The 23584-nt window shown below is 64.7% G+C and overlaps 1 protein-coding gene across 2 annotated transcripts in view; it reads left to right on the top strand.

The window, feature by feature from the left end:
• ZFPM1 (zinc finger protein, FOG family member 1) overlaps positions 1 to 23584 on the top strand; it is an 85104-nt gene that overhangs the window by 23093 nt on the left and 38427 nt on the right. The window contains exons 1-3 of one of the 2 annotated variants that reach the window (XM_064369931.1): positions 11879 to 11960; positions 12179 to 12283; positions 15386 to 15508. In XM_064369931.1, coding sequence (XP_064226001.1) covers positions 11909 to 11960; positions 12179 to 12283; positions 15386 to 15508 — 280 coding nt within the window. In that variant the 5' untranslated portion in view covers positions 11879 to 11908. Of the gene's footprint in view, positions 1 to 11878; positions 11961 to 12178; positions 12284 to 15385; positions 15509 to 23584 lie in introns of those variants that run through there. The other variant, XM_064369932.1, reaches the window with a different exon arrangement.

The following is a 23584-nucleotide window of genomic DNA, read 5'->3' as shown; positions in this document are numbered from 1 at the left end:
CAGGACGGGAGGAGAGTCGGCCGCTAGGGAGGGCCATGACGTCCCACCATCCTGGGGCCCAGGCGCTGCCCCACCTCTCTCCTAGCAGGGCCCATCCTTCTGAAACTGGGCCCCCTTCCAGGGAGCCAGCAGCCTCCACCCATCTGACTCAGGCTGTACTGCGACGGCTCCGGGGGCCGTGGCCCCCACCCCATCTATCAGCCCTTAACAACCATCTGGGGAGGGGGTTGCCCCCAGCCCCGATGCTCAGGCCCTGCTGAGACCTCTCCTCCTCCTGGGACTCTGGCAGGCCTGCAGCGCCGTGCATGGCCTCAGCCACCCTGCCACACATACGGCCTGACCCCATGCTCACCCTCACCCTGTGGTCTTGCCCCCCATGGCCCCACGTGGCCTCAGCTCCCCCACCCACATCCCATCCCTGGGCGCACCCCCTCGGCTCTTCACCACGCGGCTTCGGCCCCCCCCACCCACATCCCATCCCTGGGCTCTTCCCCAAGAGGTTTAGTAATCGGTTCTCCAGAGTGAAACAATCTCATGTAATCTATCAGTGGCTATCAGGCCCATCGGAGGGCCGGGAGTGGCCGGGCCCAGAGATGGCGCCAACCTTCAGCGTCGATAAAGTTTCCGAGTTCAGCGGTGATGAATGTTGAGTAAGCGCAGGCCGAGCCGATAGGATGTGGACTTGGCAGGCCGAGGCTCCGGCTGAAACCAATCTCTCCCCTATCAGCCGGGCAGGGCTTTCTCAGGGCCCGGCTCTTTCTTCCCTCCTCCTCCGCCTCCCTTTCTCTCTGCCTTGCCCCGCCCGGGCCCCTGTCCCTGGGGACACAGGTGGGGGAACAGCCCACTGGCCCTAGCCCCAGAGAAGGGGCAGGCTCAGGGCAGGGGGAGGATCCCAGGGAGCCCAAAGAGGTGGCCAGAAGCTGGGGGTCCTGCCTGGAGGTGGTGGCAGATACAGCAGCTGCCAGGCTGGGGTTCCCCCAACATCCCAGTGACCCTAACACAGCCTGACAGATTTTGGCATCTGCTCCGTGTCTGGTGGCTTCCCACGGTGTCCCGAATAAAACCCCAGCTTCCTCCGAGGCCTCCAGGCCCTGCCTCCCCACCACCCGCCTCCTACCGTTCCTGGGCCATGCGGGGCCCCTTCCCACTTCGAGGTGGGGGGCTCTGCCTTCAGCACCCTCTGCCCTGGGCTCTTCTCAGTCACAGTAAAGGTCACCCTCTGAGAAGCGCTGGTGACCAGCCCGTGTGAAGCCAGGCCCCCACGCCAGCCCGCTCTTCTCCATCCTGAGCACCGTCCGAGCCTCCGTGGCACCCTCCATCCCCCCACACACAGGACATTCATTCGCTCTGGGTCTGGGCCCATTGCCCACTTGTACTGCGCCTGCTGCAGAACCCCCAGAGCTGTTGGGAACCGGCATCTGGGGCCCTGTTCACAGCAGCTCTGCAAGATGGATGGGTCCATACCCATTGGCCAGATGGGTAAACCAGGACCTGGGCAGGCCACTACACCCAGAGCCAGGCACCGCCTAGATTCCACTTGGCCCTGAATGGCAGCTGGCCTGAGGCCCCTGCTGGGACCACGCAGGGACTGGTCTGGCTGCTCTCTGCCTCAGTTTCCCTACAGGCCTGTGCTTAATCCTGGCAAAGCTTCATAAACTGTGAAGGGCTGTGCACTCGTGTCTATGGGGATCTGTCAGGGAGCCACAGCTCCGGGAGGAGACTTCCAGGTGCCAACCTCACACCACAGCAGACGAGGCACCCCCTGGGCTGTCGACAGTGCTCTGGCTTCAGCCGTGCAGTGGGCACCTAGCAGTGAGTGCCCAGCAGAGGGCCGTGATCCACCTATGACACGGAGCCAGGAGGGGGAACTGAGGCCAGCAAGGGGAGAGACCAGACCTCGGGTCTGAGAGCTACACAGACCTGGGTTCCAGTCCCACCCAAGTAACCATGCGCATGGGCAGGGGCCCGGTGGGGGCACAGCCGAGAGAAAGGGAGGTGGAGGAGGAGGGGTGAGAGCTGGGGTCTGAGAAAGCCCAGGTCCCCTCTCCTGGCTGTGAACAGGGACAGAAGTTCGGGGTCGTGAGGACCCCACGGACAACGCCGGGTACAGGGAGGGCTCGGGAAAAGGGCGCAGGTGGGCCGCTGGGTCAGCATACCTGGGTGTGAGCTATCTGTGTGACCACCTGAGGCTCGCTGGCTGCTGCCCACTGGCCGCTGCCCACCACTGTTACCTCCTCTGCCCAGCGAGGTGCCGAGCTCACAGGGGCCCCAGCGCTGCGTGCAGCCGGCACTGCCTGAGACGCACACATGCCGGAGGGCCTGGACCCACCCTCAGCCCCCCAGGAGGCTGCTCAGCCTGCACACGGTGCAGCCAGAGGCCGGGCATGGCCGAGGGCCCGGGGCAGTTAAGCCCACCAGGTCCACCCCTCGGTTACTGGGTTGGCCACAGGAGGAAGTGGTGGGGTTGAGGGGATGTGGGTGCAGGACCCCCTCCTGGTGCTGGTGCCCCCGTTCCTGAGTCTCATCCCTCTCCTCATGGCGCCCCCACAGCCACCCAGGCCTCAGACCCCACAGGGGCAGGCAGCCGGGCACCTTCGGCCAGCCAGGTGGGACTTGGCTCACCCACCCTAGGGTGAGCAGGCTGAGACCAAAGGCCCCTCCCTGGAACCAACCAAGACCCCATCTCTGCACAGCCTAACCTAGCTTGACCTAGCCACACCCGCTCTGAGCCAGGCACACCCCACCGGCCTGTTTCCAGCCCCTGACCCTTCCTGTGCCCATCGGCATTTGCTGAGTACCTACTGTGTGCCAGGCACCATTCTAGATGCTGGGGTGCGGCCATGAACAGAGGTGAAGGGAGGGAGGGAGGGCCACCAAGTGGCGGGGCGGCCAGCATGGGAGCTGGGGAGGGAGAGCGGGGAGAGGGCCAAGCGGTGCCTGCTAGAAGTTGTGGCGGAGCGGGCAGCCAGGGCAGGGCCGTTTTCAGAAACCAGGCGGGAGCTGCATAGGGGTTTGGCTTTGCTCTGAGAGCCCTGGCGAGCCATGGGAGGTGTTTGAGCAGAGGAAGTGAGGAGTTGGGGGCTGCTTAGTGAACATGACCGCAAGGCCAAGTGTGGCTAGGGAGACAGGGCGACCGTCGCTCACATGGCAGGTGCCTCGTGGAATCCAGGCTGCTGGCACCAAGGGAGGGAGCTGGACTCTACTCAAACATACGATGGGGACCAACCTGGGCCAGGGCCTCTTCCCAGAGGAGCAGTGTGAGGCAGGGCGCTTGAGGGCCCAAGCTGGTCAAGCTAAGCCGGTGGCCTGCAGGGCTCCCCACTCCTGGCCTGGGACCGATTCTGGCTGCAAGATCCCAGCCCGCGGAGGGCAGCGCTTAGCTGAACACACAGCATGGTAGGGATGGAGAGATGTTTTGGACGTGAGCACACCCATGCTCTGGGGCCCTTCTCCACCCCATCTGCTGCAGGGAGACCTTCCCCACAGCGCTGAACAGGAGCTCCGGTCTCCCCCTGCCTGGCTTCCCTGCCTTCTGTGCCTTCCGTGAGGGAGTCAGAAAATGGACATAGAGGGAACCACGTGAGAGGAGAGGAGAGGAGAGGGGAGAGAAGCAGTTCACATGAGCGCTGGGGAGGGACAGCAGAGGGGGCGTGTGGGCCGGGCGTGCGGTCAGCAGAGAAGGACACGGGAAGGAGGCTGACGTGAGAGTAAGATTTTCAGTGACTCCTTTACTACTCGAAACAAGCATGGATTTGGGTCACCGCAGTGTGTTTCTGTGCGTGAGACTGGACCACGTGGGGCCCTGGATTTTATTTGGGTTGCATGTTACCACCGTATCCATTTTCCAGCAAACTTTTCTGCCTTTAAAAGCCAAACGGGACTGGGTGCCGTGGCTCACGCCTGTACTCCCAACACTTCGGGAGACTGAGGCAGAAGGATTGCTTCAGCCCAGGAAAAAGAAAGATGAACGCAGCATGGTGGCTGCACCCATGGTCCCAGCTACTCGGGAGGCTGAGGCAGGAGACTCGCTCAAGTGTGGGCGGCCGAGGGTACCGTTCACCGTGATTGCACAGCTGCACTCCAGCCAGGGCAACAAAGCAAGACCCCGCCTCAAAACAGAAAGGGAAAAAGAGGATGCTTCTGGGGATGCAGTTGATTGTATGTGAATTCCAACTCAATTGAATATTTGTAAGGCTCTTGCTGGGACACTGTGAGTCAGGGCTGCTGTGAGTGTCTGAGGCTCTTGCCTAAGTTACCGTCACAGTGGTCGGGTCACTGTGGTGGCAGCAGCCACCTCCTTAAGCCTACTGGGGAGAAGAGGGCAGACTGGGGACATTGGCATTCAGCAGCACCTCCTGACGAATGGCAGGGAGGACATGTTGGGCTCTGAGGTCGCTTCAGTGGCCTCGGCCCTCCGGGAGCTCACAACCTGAGGCCACCCTCTGTGGGGAGAGCAGGGACAACAGACCTGGGGGCCGATAGGTCTGGGACTCAAAAGAGGAGCGAGCTCCCCGTCGCAGGGGGTATGCAAGCTCTGTCCATCTGCCTCTTGGTGGAGCCGCTCAACCCCCATGTCTCCCCTGCCCTGGGCCCGCTGGCACAGTTGAGGGGCAGGACCAATGCAGGAGGGTATCCAGGTCCAGGAGGCACAGCCCATGTGGGGGGCTCAGGCCACGTCCTCAGCCTGCCACGACCCTCTGGGACCCTGGAGGTTCAGCCGTGCTCCTGCTGCTGGTCAGGGCGCTGCTCTGGTAAGCCGCACTCTCACGGACATTGGCTATTGCGGTCGCCCTGGCTGACCATAAGTGCTGACCCGAATTGATGCTGGTGGGCCGCGCTGGGGCTGCTGCGCGTGCTCTCCAGCCTGGGTCTCTCTGCAGCCCCCGAGCGCCTCTCCATCAGCGTCTGCGTCTACACAGCTGTCCCTGTGTTCTTTCTTTAGCACCTCACACGGGCATCCGTATAAGGGCCGCTGTTGGGGTTGCCGGTCCTGGCTTCCGCGGGGCTCACTGAGCTGCGGGGCTGGGCCCACCGAGGCACACACAGCCCCTCCCAGTCTAGCCGGAGAATCAGTGTGACCTGCAGATAAACGCAAGGCTCCGGCTGAGTTCGGGCCCTGGAGGGGAGGCCTGGACCGTGGGAGATGGACCTAGACCCAGGGAAAAACCTCTGTCAGAGGGATGAGGAGGCCTCAGCTGCACAGAGGGGTGAGGCTTCCCGTGGAGGGGGCAGGGAGTACTCAGGCCTCAAGGCAGGGGCTGCAGGGGAAGGAGTCGGGGGCCACCCTGAGGACCTGCGGGTTTAAGCAAGTAAATGCTGCCTGCGGGAGACAAGTGGGCACTTGCTGAGGGGCCTGGACCCCATGTGGCAGTGGCAGCTCTGGGCCACATCGGGGTGACGGGTGGACGTGAAGAGGCATCCACCAGGAGAACCCAGGCTCCAGGGATGTGGTACTGAGCCTGGGCTCCCGGTGGGTGGGGAGGCACAGAAGGCGCCATCCGCTCCGGGCTCTCCCAGGCTCTGCCCCCCACTCCCTCGGCTGCCCTGTGCCTGGAAGTCGGCCTGGCTGCTCCCACGCTTGGTCCTGAGGGTGTGGGCGGTGAGTCCTGAGTCCAGCTGTGTGGCCAGGGTCCCCATGCAGGCGGTGCTGGGCCGGCGTCACCAGCGGGGCTGGGCTGCTGCTACTGCTGCTCTCTGCACCTCAGTTTCCCTGCTCGGCGAGCTTCACTGGATGAGAGACACTCCTACCTGGGCCAGGGGGCTTGGGAAGCATCAGCTGTTCACCAGGGACCGGAGAAGGGGCCACCTGGCCAAGAGGTTGAGCTGTAGACTCAACTCGGGTCAGCTTGGGGGACCCAGGCCCTCTGCGATGGCTCACCACAGCCCCAGACCCAGGCTGGGCCCCAGTCACCCTGTGCTTCCACAGCGTGGCCTCCACAGGGCAAGCAGGGTTGTCCCCGTCCCGTCTCTGTCCCCACCGTGGCCCGAGCTGCTCGATGCCCAGCGGTGGGAACGTCTGAATCTGTTGCTATTTTCTCTGTTATCGGGGCCTTATCTGGCCGCTATGTGCCACCCAGAGGCAGGGGTCTCTCTCCTGGCAATACTGTGACCCCCCCACCTGCTGCCCAGGGCCAGCTACACCAGGAGGCCAGCCCGGGGGTCTTTCTCTTCTACCTCTCCAGCCCCACCACTCTCCCATCTCCCTGTCCCATCCTCTGCTCTGACCTGTCCTCGACACTGCCCTCCCCGTCCCTCCCCCACCACGCTGCCCCTGCAGCACTTCCTTCCCCCAGCCCCGTCCTTCACCCACTCACATCCCCTGAAGGGGGAAGATGGGGAACCTCTCAGCAGAGTGTGAAACAGTGGCAGCAGCTACGGTGACAACCTCACATCTTTGTCCAGTGCCCGCTGCCAACACCTGGCTGAGTCCCAGCGCCAGCCTTTGGCAATTCACTGTTTCATCCTCTGAAACCGGGCTCAGGGAGCAGCTGCCTGCCCCGTCCCAGCCTCCCTCCTGCTGTTCCTTCCTCCTGGAGCGCTCTTCCCTGGACCCGGTGCTGGGAGCCTCCTCCTCTCCCCATCCAGATCGCCACTCACTTGCTACTTCCTCCAGGAAGCCTTCCTGGATGGCATCTCCGACTCTTTCCTGTGGTGACCACACTGGTGCCTTCTACTTTTTTGGGGGGTGGGGCTGGTCACTGCAGGGTTTCCAGCACCTCAAGAGGGTGGGGGATGCCAAGGGCTCAGGAAGGGGAGAGGAGCCAGCAAAAGCCAAGGAGGAAGTGAGTGTGTGAGTGGACGGGCGAGTGAGGGAGCGGATGAATGAGCGAAGGAAAGAGCCGTGGCGCTGGTAGGGGAGGGGCAGCGTGGCCACCAGTGGCCGCCCACCCCACCAGCTGCTCACATGGGGCCTGGGCAGGTACCTCCACTTCCTCCCCTCTAGACTGAGAATGAGAGGACCCCCCCAGAGAGGCCAGCAAAGGCACCTGTGTCCCCTGCAGGCACCCACTGGGGACTCAGGCTGGTCTCGAACCCTGAGCCAGGGTGGGGTGCTTCCCAGGCTGGGGCCGTGGGTTGTCAGGAGCCTTGCCCAAGGCACAGAGCCAGGGGCCGCTCCCCATCCACAGCCGCCATCTGCGCCGCACCTGGCAGGGCCACCCTGGCCCTGGGACCCACAGTCTGGGGGATTTCGCCCCCTCCTCAGTGACCGGCTCTGGCTTTTCCGCAAGGCAGTCATTCAAAGGAGCCCCCCAGCACGTCGCCATCAAAGCCGGGAGGTGCCACCATAATCGTCAGTGCGGGGACTTGGAAGGGAGCTGGGATCATCCCACTGCACAGAGCCAGCTCCGTAATTCAGTTTTAAAGCATGAAAAAAGGGAGTTGATGAAATTCCGCTATCAGCGCCGAGCCAATATGCAAAATATCTCGCCCCCAATCAAATAGCTATTATGTTTTCATTTCCATTTCGGCGTCCGGCTTAATGAGCAGGAGACGGATGGGCGCGCGGGTGTCTGCTGGCTGTGATAACCGAGGGGCTCCGGGCACCGCAGGGGCCGAGCTTAGTGCTGTCCTGGCCGCCAGTGACCACCACCGTGGCCCGTGGACACTGCCAGGCAGGTGCGGCCTTGACCACTGACCTCTGCCGGGCCAGGCAGCGGGGCTGGCATCGCCCTCCCTGCAGGTACTCCTGGGGCGAGGGAGGCATGGAAGCCGTGTCTGGTTCAGGGAAGGGCCACGTGCTGGGTGCAGGTCTGAGGTTCCTGTCCCGCCGCCCCCACCACTGCCTCCTCCCCAGGGCCACGGTCCGCGCAGCTAATGAGTCGGCCTTGCTGGGCCGTGGTTCACTCACCCGTGAAGTGGGCGGGACTCGGCTTCCCTCTGTGGTGTTGGGATGTGGTTGGCGAGTGGAATTCCCGTGACGGCTGCGCCCAGGGTCCTGCTTACCCCCTCCACTCCACCCCGCCACAGTCATCACCACGTCCCCGCACTGTCCTCTCCCATCTCCTCCGAGCGCCCTGTCCCCATGCACTTTCCTGACCGCCCCTACCTGCTGAGGTCTGAGTGGGCCCCACGTTCCCCATCCAAAATGAAATTGGAAGATGACCTCACTGGGCTACGTAGGTGCAGGCGGTTCAGGGAGGGAGTCTATAAGACACTGGACACGGCCCGTCCAGTCTTAACCATGCACACCCACCCCCACTTCCCAGCACCTGTGCTAGCCACAGCTCACGTTCACTGAGCAGCTGGCCTGTGTGGGGCTCTGAGGATGTGGACAGCCGCACATTCCACCTCCTGAGGCGGGAGCTGCTGTGGCTTCCATCTGTAGTCCAGGACACTAAGCACAGAGAAGGGCGGTGGCTTGCTCGAGGTCACACAGCAAGGACACAGCAGCTGTCAGCCTGCCTGGCCATGGGTTGGCCTGCTCCAGCTGTTGGCATCACTGGGCAGAGAGAGGGTCCCCAGAGAGTCTTGGGGGGTCTTTGCTAGCCCCGGGCATGGGGGGAAGCAGCAGAGAGCAGCCGTGGCTCACAGATGCCCCCAGCCAGCGGGGGTCCAAGTGCTCTGTCACCCACCTGGACAGTCCAGGGACCAGGCAGCTGCTCTCAGGCGCCCGGGCGGGCCTGGGGCAGCATCCGCCTCGACACGTCCTATCTGTGGGCTAAGCTATTTGCCGGTTGACGACTGTCCTTGCGTTATCAGTGCCGTTTTAATTGTGCTGGAACTGAAATTAGCCTGGCAGCCTCCTTCTCCACGCTCATCATCACGCCTTTGTGTGGAGCAGGCGCCTTTGTTCTCCTGTAAATGGGAGAACCCATCACCAGCACAGGGCTTCCCTGGGTGTCTGAGACCCACCTGGGTGGGGCATGCTGGGGCTGTGTCCCTGTCCCAGCGCTCTGGTCCCCAAAGTCCCTGAAAGCAGGTGGCCTCGAGCCCATTTGCCAGACCTGGCGACTGAGGCCCTGAGGCCCTACCGCTGCTCAGCAGAAGGGACCACAGCTCCTGGGCAGCCCTCCCAGCTCCACGCCAGCCACCAGCCTCTCGAAAGGGGTGGAGCCGGGCTGTGTAAGCTCAGTGGCCTGCACGGCCGAGCTCCTCCTGACCCTGTGGATGGCACTGCCCGCTCATGACCGAGCCCAGAGGCGGAGGGGGAGGCCGCCGCGGCCACTTCTCTGCCCTGGTGTATGCTGAGGGAGGGCACTCGGGTCAGGCCTTTTGTCCCAGGGGCACGAGGTGGGCTGGTCGGGGGTGTGCCCAACCCGCCCTGGAGCCTGCTCGTGTGGGTGCTTTGATGGGAGGCTGCCAGCCTTTCCCTGGGGCTGGCTCCTGTGTGGTCCGAGCCCAGCCCCCTCCTGTAATTACAGCTCTGAGGTGCTGAGGAGGCCGGGAACCCTGGAGGCTGCAAGCTGGGAAGGTGCAGGTGTGCCTCCTGTCAGGAACCCCTGTAGCTCCTGAGGGCCCACTCCTCCCCGTGGCCTCTGAGGTCAGCAGGGCCAGGCCCCTGCCTGCCCTCAGCCTTGACCACCAGCACACCCTGGCCCCCAACCTCCCCTTCCTCCGACACCTCCGTCGCCACCCGGGTCTTAGAACACGCAGCCCCCTCTGCCATAGCTGCCTTCTTGGGGGCCGGTCTGGCAGCAGCCACGCTGTCCCTCCGTCTGCTGGTGCCAGCCCCTCCCCGTGTTTCTGTCTTTCTCCCTCGCTGCCCTTCTGTCCCTTGCCGTTGTTTTCAGCCAGGGCCCATGGATTGTCGTCTGACTGTCCCCACGCCGGCCCGGGCGTCCCAGGCAGTGTTCAGCCATCTGGCGCACCCCTGCACCCCGGAACCGAACCTGGCCCTCGGGTGTCCGCAGAAGGCAGAAACAGGCGTCTGCCCCTCCAGGAGCAGTTTGGTTTGATGGCATCAGCCAGCCACAGCCTGCTTAAGATCAGAGAGTCCAGACACACGGAAAATGCACCTTCCCGCCTCCCTCCTGTGTGGACTGGCTGGGGCAGCCTCGGACGTCAGCCTGAAACTCAGTCACAGCAGTTCTGTCGCATCTCGGGGGTCTCTGACATGAGGCAGCCTCTGCGCCCAGCGTCGGATGCTGGCGGATGGCATGTCTGTTGCTGGCTGGGCAGGTGTTTTGGGCGTCGGTGGGCTCCGCCTCCAACCTGCCCATCTCCCCGCCATCTTCGGCCTTTCCCTGGAGAAACCCAGCAAAGCAGAGAGCGTGAGGGGACTTAGAAGAGGGCAGCGGGGACCCGGTGGAAGCCCTTGACGCTGGCACGCGTGTGTGCCTCTGTGTTTTTCTGGGGAGGAGGCACTGGGCTTCATCAGATTCCCAGAGGGGCCACGAGGCAAGAAAAGCCAGGAACCGCCAGGTCGGAGGCGCAGTCGCCGGCCGGTTCCCCGTCTGTGTGGCTGGCTTGCCTCCAGGGAGGGGGGCTCAGGCCTCCCCTCTGGTGTCCCATTCTGACTCCCCTCCGCCGAGAAGCCCGCTCTGCCCCGTCAGCTCCTCTGACACATGAACTTGCAGACACTGACGCGGTTCCCGGACTTTTCTTGTTCGTGTTCTGCTGTGACATCGGGGCTCAGTGGCTGTGGGACCTGGGGTTGGGGCTCAGGAGGGCCACGGCCCCTCCCACTCCTGAGTGGGTCTGGAGGCTCTGCCCCATCATGCCTCACACAGGACAGTACAGGGCTGGGCAGGTCAGGCCTTGTGGGGGATGGGTATGGAGGGGGCAGTCCCAGCATGCAGGCTGAGGCAGGGCCAGGGACCTGGGGAGCAGTCAGGCCGGCTGCGGAGGGGCATGTGTGTCCTCCGTTCACACCGTGGACACCGTTACCCGTCGCAGCCCCGCGGCGGACGTCAGCATGCGCTCCTGTACTCGGCCACTCCACGGCTGCTGTGGGGTCCGGGGCAGCCACCCCTGCACTTGGGCCTCGTGGCCTTGTCTCCGTCTGCCTTGTCACCTGTAGGTGGGCTCCTGGAGCCCCCACCCAGATGCGTGAGTCTCTGAGGGTCCCAACCCCTGAGTCACTTCCGCCCCGGGTGCTGCAGACACCTGTGCCCTGCTCAGTGGATTGCTTGCTCCACAAGTCTACGGGGCCTCCTTTGTTCGTCTGACTGTCCCCACGCCGGCCCGGGCGTCCCAGGCAGTGTTCAGCCATCTGGCGCACCCCTGCACCCCGGAACCGAACCTGGCCCTCGGGTGTCCGCAGAAGGCAGAAACAGGCGTCTGCCCCTCCAGGAGCAGTTTGGTTTGATGGCATCAGCCAGCCACAGCCTGCTTAAGATCAGAGAGTCCAGTGCCGGGAGAAGGCGTCACCCCCAGGGAGCTCCCAGACCACGGGAATGACTGTGAGGGGACCGGGCCCCCAGGCGGGGCATTGGCAGTGATGCCAGGCAGAGGCGGTGGCGACGGCGACCCTCGGGGCCTGGATGGACGCTGGGCCTGCGGGATAGGGAGGGACCCATCGCTGCTCACGGCCACCAGAGCAGGTGGGGGCCTGTCTCCTGGTGCCAGGGGGAGCAGGTGGGAGAGAGACACAGGGGTGCGACTCTTCTCCGTCAAGAGTGGAATCCGTGGGCACAGTGGAGGTCGGGGTCGGGGCAGGGAAGGAAGGGTGGGGCAACCCTGCAGCTTTGGAATTGTCAGAGGGGATGGGGGTTCATCTAAGTTCGTCAGGTCTTTTTTTGGAGACACAGGTCTCACTCTGTCACCCAGGCTGGAGTGCAGTGGTGTGATCGCAGCTCCCCAAGGCCTCCAACTCCCAGGCTACGGGGGTCCTCCAGGCTCAAGTGATCCTCCCACCTCAGCCGTCCCAGTGGCTGGGACTACCGGCATGCGCCACCACATCCAGCTAATTTGTGTATTTTTTATAGAGACAGGGTCTTGCCATGTTGCCCAGGCTGCTCTCAAACTCATGGACTCAAGCAATCCTCCTACCTCGGCCTCCCAAAGTCCTGGGATCACAGGTGTGAACCACTGTGCCCAGATATCAAGTCTTGAGTACCTAGAGGGACCCCCCCCAGCTAACGGCACCTGGCCTCTGAGCTCAGAGGGGTGCATACCCTCACCCCTGCCCAGCTGCCAACTCCGCCTGGGCACCGGGGCTGTGGCTATGCCAGGAGGGGTCAGGAGGCAGGGACTCTCTCCCCAGAGCACCTCCCAACCCCTCTATCTGTGTCCACAGGTTCCCTTGGAGACATGGAAGCCAGAGAGGAGGTGCCGTTGGCAGGCGCCAGCCACGTGGAGCAGAAGGCCATGGCACCTGAAGCCCCGAGCCCTCCCAGCGCAGGTGAGTCCCGCTGGCCTCTCGCCACGCCTCCATCTCCACCAGCCGGGGCCTCCATTGCTAACCTGTACCATGCACTGAGTTCAGTGGTGTCCGAGTGGTGTGGACCAGCTATATCCAGGAGTCCAGGACAGGCGTCCTCCAGCCAGGAGCCTGTGGCCTGGGGGGCTGGGTGGGGCTGGGGGTCCCCAGAGAAGGGAGAGACAAGCACACCTGCCACAGGTACGACCTGAAATCCAGCCCTCGTACAGATGGACAGACTGAGGCCCAGGGCTGGATGTGAATCCATGCCCTCCCAGCCTCAGTAGACCCTCCGTGAAATGGGGACCAGGAGGCCCCTCCTTGGGGGTCACGGGGCTTGTTGAGCTGCAGCCCCTGCTGGTGTCCCACTTGGGCTGGTGCATGGTGGGTGCTGGGTGCACAGTGGGTGCTGGGCACTAGTGGGTGCTGGGTGCACAGTGGTGTCTCCTGCTAAGGCACCACACCCCATTCACAGACCAGAGAAGTTTCGTGACTTGCCAGGGTCACTCAGCTCGAGAGTGCCCCAGTGGGGGTCCCACCCAGGTCTGGGTTTAGCCTGATTTCCTCCACCCTCACTGGGCACCTCCACACTCTCTGGGCCCTCCTGGTGGCCATTTCCTTGGGGCAGGTCATTTGCTAAGCCAGGAAGAGGGCCTGCCCTCTAGGGAGAGAGTTACCCTGACATACGGAGGCCTGCGGGAGCCAGCTATACCCCAGACACACCAGAGACCCTGGGAGAAGGGGCCTCACTGGGACAGAGGTGCCGGGAGAGGTCAGCATGCTCACCCCCATTTTCCAAGGTCTCAGAGAGACAGCAGCAGGTCGTGGGGTGGGCTCTGCCCGGCTCCCCCCACTCCACTTGCAGCCCCAGGCACCAACCTCACACCCACCCCGTGCCATGAAACCCTTTGCACACAGACTTTGAACTACCCCCCGCCCCCCCAGCATGGAGATGTGGCCATACCCGGGCCGTTTGGGAGGGTGCTGGTGGGTGACATGACCTGGAGTAGAGGAAAGATGGGAGCAGCCAGGGAAGACCTGGGGGGGAGGTGACACTGAGCAGGGCCCCCGAGGATGTGTGGCACTGCCCCTGTTGGCTGGAGGGATGCCAGGGCTCAGTGGCAGCAGGTGCAAAGGCCCTGAGGCCTTCGGGGCAGGGGAGGGGTTACACAAGGGTCTGCGGCCAAGGGGCTGGGTGGAGATCCCAGGCCGACCGTGGTCTCCGGTTTGGGAGGGGGGCTTCTCAATGAGGACCCCCAACCCAGCACTTCCCATTCTGAATGTCAGGGTTCCACAGGCCCAGGAGCGCAGCAGGCCTCACCCCCCAATCTGCACACAGCCAGCCTGCTGGGCCTGGGCCCCTTTTTCTGGCAGCAAGCCCCTGGGGTCACCAGAGCCAGTGGGACTCAACCCCATGGCTGGGGCTGCCATCTCTCCCAGCTCACCCAGGGACGTTCCTGCCCCAGGACGACCAGGCCGCCTGCAGGGGTCCAGCCCAGCCTCTGGTGAGGCCTGGGACCCGCTGGCTGCCACCCTCCCTGTCCTTGCTGCCATCGCCGTCGGCACACGCGGCTTGTGGTGCAGCCAGAACCCTCCCTGGCCGGTCCCGGGCCGGGCACTTAACCCTCCCACAGCCTCAGCTCCTGCATGTGCAAGCAGGGCAAGGGCACCAGCTCCTCCGTGGCCGTGGGAAGAGAACACGTGTGGCGCACGTGGACTGTGAAGCCCTGGGCTGTCACCGCCGCCAGCCTCAGTGGTGCACGCAGCTGCCGCCAGCCGGCCGGCTGCAGGGAGCCCAGGTGGAGGGGCCACAGCAAAGGGCGGGCAGTGCAGTGCTGGTGGACTTTGACCAAGGCCAGCTTCCGGGGGAGCCAGGCGCCTTATCTGATCTAGGAGCCAGGGCTGCATGGGGGCGGGGGTGGGGCCCGGGAAGGAGCTGGAAAAAACAGCCAGGGCTGCACCTGGCACAGGCCGCGGTGATAGCGTGGCGATGGGTGAGATAAGACGGCAGCGCAGAGCGGTGTCTGCCGCTTGGCGGGTCCAGCGAGGCTCCCTCGTCGTGGCTGGAGCTCAGATGCCAGCCACTTTGATTTATAGCCAAAAATAATAGGACTTTTATACCGTGTGATTGACTTACTTGATGTTAATCACAGCCCTTATCGAGGGTATTAATAATCTGTGGCCACGTGACGTCACCGGGGGTGGGGGGGCTTTATGGGATCACATCGATCGGGACTGAGGCGGTTATCAGGCCAGCTGGGAAGGCAAACATGCCCTTTGGGCTGGAATTGGTGCGGGGCCGGGTAGAGGGGCCCCCAGCTGCCAGCAGAGGGGACCGGGAAATTGGTGCGGGGCCGGGTGGAGGGGCCCCCAGCTGCCAGCAGAGGGGACCGGGAAATTGGTGCGGGGCCGGGTGGAGGGGCCCCCAGCTGCCAGCAGAGGGGACCGGGAAATTGGTGCGGGGCCGGGTGGAGGGGCCCCCAGCTGCCAGCAGAGGGGACCGGGAAATTGGTGCGGGGCCGGGTGGAGGGGCCCCCAGCTGCCAGCAGAGGGGACCGGGAAATTGGTGCGGGGCCGGGTGGAGGGGCCCCCAGCTGCCAGCAGAGGGGACCGGGAAATTGGTGCGGGGCCGGGTGGAGGGGCCCCCAGCTGCCAGCAGAGGGGACCGGGAAATTGGTGCGGGGCCGGGTGGAGGGGCCCCCAGCTGCCAGCAGAGGGGACCGGGAAATTGGTGTGGGGCCGGGTGGAGGGGCCCCCAGCTGCCAGCAGAGGGGACTGGGGAGCTGGCAGCCACATATGTGCCTGCTGGGTGTGGCAGGCTGGTGGGCTATCGTGCACCCTAATTATCAACAGCAGCTGGAATAACAATTATCATTGATACAATTAATGAGGGATGGGGGGTTTTAAAAGACCAAGAAGAAAACTGGGATGTCTCTCCCACCCCAGTTAGAGCAAGCCAGGAGAGTGGGTGGCTTTGGGCCCCAGCTTCCCCACCCGGCGCCTCAGCGTCCCTCCCAGCCACAGGGAAGGGCAGCTCAGTGCCCGGCACTCAGTAGGGATGTGGTGGTCTTTTCCTCTCTGCAGATGTTAACTCACCCCTACCACTGCCGCCCCCCACATCCCCAGGAGGCCCCGAGGAGCTGGAGGGACAGGAACCAGAACCCAGGCCCAGGGAGGAAGAGCCACGCAGCCCCTGGACCGGGCCAGGTAACCATGCGGTGGTGGGGCTGGCGACATCACCTCCCGGGCAGCTTGGCCCAGCCCCTAGCAGCGGGGCCACATGGCTGCTGAGGAGGTGTGTAGGTTGCTGGAGACCCACTGGACCCAGGCCTGTGCCTGGTCCAAAGCTCAGCCAACCTGTGCAGCTGGTGTATCGCTGGAGCTGGGCACCCTCGCGCCAATCCCAGCCTCACGTGGTGCACAAGGAATCGCTAGGGGGTTCCTTGGTCAGAGCCTGGTCTGGCCGGGCAGGAGTCCCAGGAGATGGGAAAGGCAGGGAGGTGGGAACGGGAGGCTGCATCTGAGCTGCCTGGGCCCACGGCCTTCCCAGCCAGGCCGGGACTCAGAGTTGTGCTGAGGTGGCCAGGCAGGTGCTCAGGCCTGGAGGGCAGGACCCCACCCCATTCCCCTCCAGAGTGGCTGCAGGCTGTGGGGATGAAGTCCGAGCCACACGGCCCCGCGGGTCCTGGGCCACAGGTGCATCCCCGAGGGTGGATCGGTGGCGCTAGCTGGTCACTCCGCTCCGTGGTTTGTAGCTGGAGTTCTGACCCAGAAGTCCCATGAGCACGTTCTCCCTGCGGCCCCTTCGGGAGCTGTGAATCCCATTGATCCACGAACGCAGGAAACCCCGGCCGTCAGGTTGTTCCTATCGTGCCTAATAAATGCCGAGGCCCGAGGAACCAGGGTAGCGGCTGGGGTGGCTTCCCAGGGCTGCCCCACCGAGGCCATTGTGGAAGCTGGCGGACGAGGGAGGAAAGGGGCCCGACAGAGGCAGGAGGGGGTGGCAAGGGCCTCTGTGGAGGAGGGCAGCGTGGGGAGGGGCAGGCGCTCGAGCCAGACACACGTGCAGATGCAGCCGGCATTTATTGAGTGCCCGCTGCGTGCCAGACACACAGCCGGGAGCAGGTCGTCGGAGAGCGCTCGAGAGGTCTCAGTGACACCAGCAGGGCCCCATCTGTGGAGAGAAGGCGTGTGGTGAGGGCTCGCAGTGCTGGGGAGCGGGGAAGGCTTTGCTGAGGCTGAGGGACACTATTCCTTCCTGGGGGCCAAGATGGAGAGGGGCCAGCGAGGTCCAGGCAGCGAGGGGAGAGTGCGTGATGGGCCTGCGTGCCCGCCGCAGGGCAAGCAGGCAGCGGCACGTTCAGGGTGAGGCCTGCTCCTTTAACACAGCCTCTTTCCACACAGGGCAGCCGGGGCCAGAGAGGGAGGGGCGGGCCTGGCAGCCACGGCCAAGAGGATGACCCGGCCCCACGGGGAAGCTGAGTCACACCTGCGTGGGCTGTGGGGCTGCCCAGGGCTCTCTGGGGCCTCATGGCCACAGGTCCTCACGGGCCCCCTCTGCTGTCCCCAGGAGGGGGACTGGGCGTCCAGCACAGCAGGCAATGTGGCCTACCTACCTGGGACCCAGAGATGGCAGAAATTTGCCATCTGTGTGCCTTCTCCTTAGTGATACCAGGTTGGGGGCAGGCCCAGGACACACCTGTCGGGGGTCTCTGTCGGGTGCTGGCGCCTCTGGCCCTTGCTGCTGAGTCAGTCTGACAGGGAGACAGACACAGGGCAGCGCTGTGGGGTCAGGAAGGGCTGCCCTGATGGCCTCAGTGTCCCCAGCTGTAGAATAGGGGAGCACGGAGGATGCCCACAGGCCCCCTCGGGCCTGCAGAGCTCCCACACCCCGCACTGTGTCGGTGGAGACGACCCCCACAGTGGCAGGGACCGTCGTGTACCTGTGGGACCCAGCTGGCCACTGGGTATACAGGGTGCTGTGCGGTCCTCACACCAGTCCCAAGAGGGGTTGAGATGGTGACCCCAGTCCCTGGAGGAGGGAACCCAGCCCGTCCGAGGTCACGTGGCTGGGAGGCGGTGGAGCTGACTTTGGGCCTGGAGTTCACAGACACTGGGTTGCTCATCACTTCACGGGTCCCTACGGTGTTGAGAGGTGTTAGATCAGCCTCTCGCTCTGCAGATGGAGGAAGCCCTGGGGGCCGGAGCCTGGCACCAGGAAGGGCTGGGGCCCTGAGGCTGCGGCCGTGGTTTGGGGCTGGGGTGCACCCCCCAGCTTCCTGTGCTGCATCCCCGGGACCGGGCGGCACCCTATCGGTTCCCGCAGATACGAATTTCTATGCAGTGGGCCGCGATGGGCTGATACGCGGCCACCAGCCAACCGCTGCAGTGGCCACGGCCTATCAGGCCCACACAGGCCGACTGTCACCCACAGAGAAGCCGGGGAGCCTCTGTGGGCTCTTATCTCTCGGGGCCGCCTGTGTGTCGACGGCCAGCAGGGCTTCGCAGGGCCTTGCGGGGCAGTGGCCCCGAAGGCAGTGCCCGGCCCGGTGGCGGGTCCAGTGGCCAGGTGCCGTGGGGAACCGGCCAGCTTTGCCCTGCTCGTCCTGGCGTCCCTCCTTCCTGTCTCCAGACTCTGTCTCTGATGCTCTGTGTTGTGTGAGCGCCGCTCCCTCCACCCTCCCTCCCCGCCTTCTCCCTCTCTCTCCTCCTCCCTCCCTCTCTCTTTCTCGTTCTCCTTCTGTCTCCCTCCCTCACTGGCTCTCTTTCTCTGTCTCTCTCTCTGCCTCTCTCCCTCGCCTCTGTCTCTGCCCCTGTCAGTCTCTGCCCCGTCTCTCCCAGTTTCTCCAGGTCTGTTTCGTGGTCTCCGGCCCACAGCTGCTCCCCACCCCACCCATCCCCAAGTGTGGGAAACAGTGCAGGCCCCAGCCCCTCTGAACCTGACCCGGGACCCTGTTCTCGAGGCAGCCTGGGAGGCACCGTCCACCTTTCCTATATGGGGTGGAAGGAGCGCCAGCTTGGACCGAGGGGCACTCTGCACCCTGTGGCTTTGGGGAGGTAACTGGGCCCTGAGCCTGCTTCCCATCTGTCCTGCCTGTGGATGGGACCCAGGCTCATAAGTGTCCTGGGAACCCCTCCAACCCCAACCCCGGTTCGACCCATTTCCCACGGAAAGTGGCTGGGACTTGTGGGCGCCCAGGAGGCAGACAGGGTGAGCCCAGCAGAGAGGCCCAGCCTTGGCACCTCCCCAACAGCTCTGCGATGTATGCAGCCAGGCTGCCCTGTCCCTGGCGGTCAAAGCCCCAGGCAGGTGGGCATAAAGACTCCCTGGAAGCACCCATGTGACACCAAGCAAGGGGGGCCTCACAGCCCCTCTCTTCCTCCCTGGGGACACCCAAGAGGCCCCCAACACCCACTGCAAACATAAGTGAGGTCCTGAACGCACGAAGACTTTGTGAGCAGCAGAGAGCTGTGCCGGGTGTGAAAGCGGCCGTTGTCTTGACTTCCCCTGGTCCCCGGGCCTGTGACTGCCCCTGCCTGGCCCCCTCCTGGCCCTCCTTGATACCTGGTGGTCCCAGAGCCCTAAAAGGAGGCCAGGGAGTCATTCAGTGGGTGCTGGGTTTTGTTTTCAGAAGTTCTGAGCTCTGAGCTTCGAGTGCCTTTGCTCTTGAGCGCCACAGCTGCAAACGGGGCGCCTTGAGCTGCTCTGAGCGGGAGCGCAGGCCCGCAGCCCCGGCCCCTCGGAGTGACCACAGGCAGGCCCCCTGGCTTCTCCAGGACTCAGTTTCCTCCTCTGTAAGATGGATGGAAGGAGAGCCACGGCTGCAGGAAGCCTCCGTGAGAGACGGCGTGGTATGTGGCACAGAGTGTGGCTGGGACTGGCTTCCCAGACCTTGGCTGCGGGCCTTGGGCTTGTCATCCGCCCTGGGCAGCCTGGGTTATGCAGACTGCAGGGGGTGCAGGCAGGTTCTGCGGGGAGAAGCCGCCATCTGCAATGCGGAACTCCCCTTTCCAGGGCTGAGAGAGGCAGCCGAGCAGGGGCAGGGAGCAGCCATCTTGCGCCCCCCGTGGCACCGTGGCCTCATGGCAGGACACACTCACCCTCAGACACTGTTACCTGCCTGGCACCAGGGAGGCGTCCAGGTGGGAGCCGGGGACCCATGAGTGAGGTCACTGCAGTGCAGCCTCGCTGTCTGAGGCAGGACGCCCCGCCGAGGTGAGAGCCCCGGGCAGAACCTCCCGTCACAGGGACCGGTCACAACATTCCAAACCAAACCCAGCAAGCAAGGGAGAAGCAGGGAGAGGGGCTGATTCCAGCAGGGAGTGTCCAGGAGCCTCCAGGGTGAGCGGGGCCCTACGGTAGACAGCAGAGGGTGCATCGGAGGACGCAGCCCTGAACGGGCGGGAGGACACAGGGCCTGAGTGGGGGCTGAGGCGGGCGGGGTGGGCGGGAGTGTGGCCTGGTCCGTGGGGCGGCAGGAGGGGCCGACCCCAACGGGGGCCTCGGAGAAGGGACCTCGGGTGGGGGCAGAGCCGGTCACCTGTGCCTGGACGCCCTCTTCCTCCCTGGAGCCTCCAGCCCGGATGCAAAGGGAGGGACGCGGCAGTGGCAGCGGAGAGCTCCTGTTTTATCTGTGAAATGTCCTTGTGTGCTGGAGGGGCGCTGCTTGAGATTCTGCTATGCAAATGGCTCAGCCACAGCCTGTGATCCCTGCGCGTGCCCGGGAGCCGCTCGGCCTTGGCACTTTCTGCCGCCCGTCCTGTCGTGGGAAGTGGGGCCGAGTCCTGGTCCTCCTGGGCATCCCACTCTTGCCTCAGAAAATGGAGGCGCCCAGACGTGCCAGCCCACTGGGACTTGGAGGGGTGGGGCTGGGGTCCCATTCGACTCCCTGGGGTGCTGGGCCGGCCCAGTCCATGGCCCCTGTGTGGTCATCCGCCAGGAGAGTAATGGTGCAGGCCAGGCCACAAGGATGCAGTGCAGGAAGAGGCTGAAGAGCTTGGGGGCTGGACCCTGGTGTGTGGAGTCCCCTCCCTCAGCAGCCCTCCAGGCCAGCCTGGAGGCGGGAGGGCCACAGGCCTCCCCCACATCCCCCCATGAGGTTGGGCAGAACTCAGGGGAACTAGCTCAGAGGACAGCTCCTCTCCCTGGGCCACCTGGGGCACCAAGGAAGCCTCACTTGTCTGTCCTTCCTCTGGCCCCGAACCTGCCCATCTGTGCCAGTGCAGAGGAGGCACCTGGTCTGCTGGGTGGGCAGAGTGAGTCTCCCCCCGGCTCTGTGTGTGTCTGTCTGGGAGGCAGTGCGGTGCAGGAACCCCGGGTGGGAAGGATGGCCTGAGACCCGGCAGTAAGGGCAGGCCTGTGCCGAGGGCACCATGCTGGCTGGGGAGGGCCCACAGAGCTCTCCCAGAACTCTGTGTGTGTGAGGTGACAGGAGGGCAGCTGCCTCTGTGGGCCCAGGACGGAAGGTGGGCAGCAGGAGCCTACTTGGCAGCCAGGGTGGTGGGGTCCTCAGGCATGGGGTCCCCTTCACCAGGAAGCATCTCGGGGCCTGGAGCTCTTTCCTGGTAACCAAATGTGTAAAACAAAACACCACTGGGCCATGGGAAGGGGGCGTGCTAAGGCAAGAAGAGCCCGTGACGTGGGAGCTGCAGTGGTCTGGGGCAGAGTGTGGCTGCACCGCACACGGGCTCCGGGGCAGGCTCTTAGCAGTGACACCCGAGGCTCCCGGCTGAGCCTGGGCTCCCTGCGGCCCCTCAGCCATCCCGGGCAGGGCAGGACGCTCCATCCCAAAGTCCTCTGGAGCTGAGGGAGGAAGCTTCTGCAGGGCAGCCGGCGGTGGCGTCCACCGCCCTTGGGGGTCAGCGAGAACAGGCGGGCTCAGCCCATGTCCCCTCCCTGGCCTTCTGGAAGGGTCTTCCATGAGGAGGGACCAGCCTTGGCAGAGGTGACAGGCCCAGGATGTGACAGTGGTGGGCTGGCTTTATCCTGAGGGCACAGGGCTGGGGGTCCCAGGCGGGAGCCCGGGCTGGGGGACAGGCTGGATTGGAGAGGAGGGCGGAGTGGGGCTGGCTTGGCACTTGGGGACCCAACCCAGGCACATCACCCAGGCTCAGTCCTGGCCTGTGGAGTTCCTGGGCCAGCAATCCCCATGAAGCTCAGACCCCAACCCACCCCACTGACTCCAGGAGAAGCTGGACATTTGCTGGGAGAGGAGCCTGGGGTTCGCTGGGCCTAAGACCGAGCAGGGGGCTCCCCTGACCCCTGAAGCCCCTGGTCAAGTACACGGGGCTAGAGGAGATGGCCCCTCGCTGGGCATTTCCTGTGTGGAGGTGTTCTCGACTCCTGGCATACACGGACTCTCACGTCCAGCAGCCAGTCCTGCAGGGGAGGGCCGAGCTGGGGCTCACTCGCCAGTTAGGGAAACGGAGGCTCGGCGAGGTGAGGCGGCCTGGCCACGGTGGCCCAGCCCTGGGTGGACGTGTGGCTGGGACTGAGCAGCAGCGCTGTGGGTCGGGGCGGTCGGGCCTGCTCCGGGCTCGCTCCGCCCCAGGGCCTGGAGCTCTTTCCCAGGACCACTACGGACAAAGCGAATGCCAGCTGGCCACACGGCAAGCCATGCCTTTCCCCACTCCATCTCAGGCCCTGGAGGCAGACACGGGAAGGCTGACCACGTCCCCAAGGCACTGCCAGCAAGTGGAGGGGACTCCCAAGTGTCAGGCTGGGTGTGAGAGGTGAGGGGGGGGGCGGCAGGTTGGCAGCCCCGGCCTCACACCAAGGCGAGAGGGACACAGGAGAGCGGGGTCGGGTGTGCACACGGGGCTGGCTCAGGGCCGGAGGTCCCAGTGGTCAGTCTTGGCTGGAACTTCAGGGCCCGGGCAGGGATGGGGTTCAGAGGGGTCAGGGCAGGGGCTCAGTGCCGGGGACCGCGAGGAGCCGCCGCGGTTTTCTTGGCTGTAAAATGGGTATCCTGGAGCGTTTTTGGGGGCGTTCGTCCGGACGCAGTGCTGTGAGTGGTCTGGGCCGGCGCCTGGCGCTGGGTGCAGGCGGCTGCTGAGAGGCGGGCACGCTCTGTGTGCAGCTTCCTGCCTGGGGCCCACGCAGCATCCCCCGCCCCAGGGTCCCCGTGGGGCCGGCCTGAGGCTGGGACTCCTCATCCGAGTGTGTGAGGGCGTCCGGCTGGTTATCTGGGCCGAGCTCCCTCTGACTAATCTCCCTGGCCTAGCGTCTATGCAGACCTCAAGGCCTGTTATCGGGCGGAGGCCGAGGCAGGGACGGCCTGATGGACAGCGGGAAGATGGGCCGATAGGCGCCGCTCCCTCCCCGCCTCCCCGGCATGCGTGGGTGGGAAACCATTCCAGCCATCCGCCTTATCAGCCGCCGGCGCTGGCCCCGATAGCACTATTAGTCTTAGATTAATGGCGGGGGAGGGGGCCCTGGTGGATGGCAGGGGTCAGCCCAGGGTCAGCTCCAGAGACCAGGCCCTGTGCTGGCCCAGGAGCCACCTCCTCTGGCCGTCCCAGGGACGAAGGGTCCACCCGGAGTGTCCCCATTGGGAGCCTCAGACCCCTCCTGGAGGGCCACATGCCTCTGAGATCCCTGGGGGCCCCACGCCTGGCCGGACCGCCCACTTCACAGCTGGGCAGATGGGGCCTTTCGGAGCTGGAGCCAGACGCCGAGGAGGGAACGTGTGTCTCGCGGCCGTGCCGCTCCCCCTGATGCGTGCTGAGCACTGTGGGGCCAGGCTCCTGTCAGGTGCTGGGTGAAGACAGGGATGGTTCTGCCCGGGACGCATGCAGTGGAGGGACACGTGTCCTGGAAGCAGAAGGGACATGGGTGTCCCACCAGGGAGTGGTCAAGGGAAGGGGGCGGCGTGTTCAGTGTGAGGCACGCGCTCAGGCCAGCACAGTCCAGGCCCTCCGGGAGCCGGAGCACCCCAAATCGTGGCGAGGCAGGAGCACCACGTGTCCGAGGGCCAGGCAGAGCCAGCCTCACTGAGCCGACGCTTGAGTTCCGAATGAGTGAGGGGCGTCTGGAAGCACTGTCCCAGGCTGAGGCTGCAGCACAGAGAAGTCCCTGAGAGGGGGCGCCCGGCTGATCTGGGGGAGCGCAGGGGCGAGGGAGCAGCGAGCTCAGAGCCCAAGGCCCCATCACGTCGGGCCTGCGGCCGCAGAGAACAGTTGTCTTAGAGACTGAGTCCAGAGGGTGCAGGCTCTGGCCGGCGTGGCCCTGGGTGGTTGGTGCGGACACTGGCTGCCCCCAGCCCTGAGCGTTCCCATGATACC

This window comes from Aotus nancymaae, unplaced genomic scaffold, assembly GCF_030222135.1.
Source record: "Aotus nancymaae isolate 86718 unplaced genomic scaffold, 86718_ANA_hifiasm-v0.15.2.pri h1tg000095l, whole genome shotgun sequence".
Lineage (NCBI taxonomy): Eukaryota > Metazoa > Chordata > Mammalia > Primates > Aotidae > Aotus > Aotus nancymaae.
The sequence above is the reverse complement of the archived record's forward strand: the minus strand, read 5'-3'. Positions and strand labels throughout refer to the sequence as shown.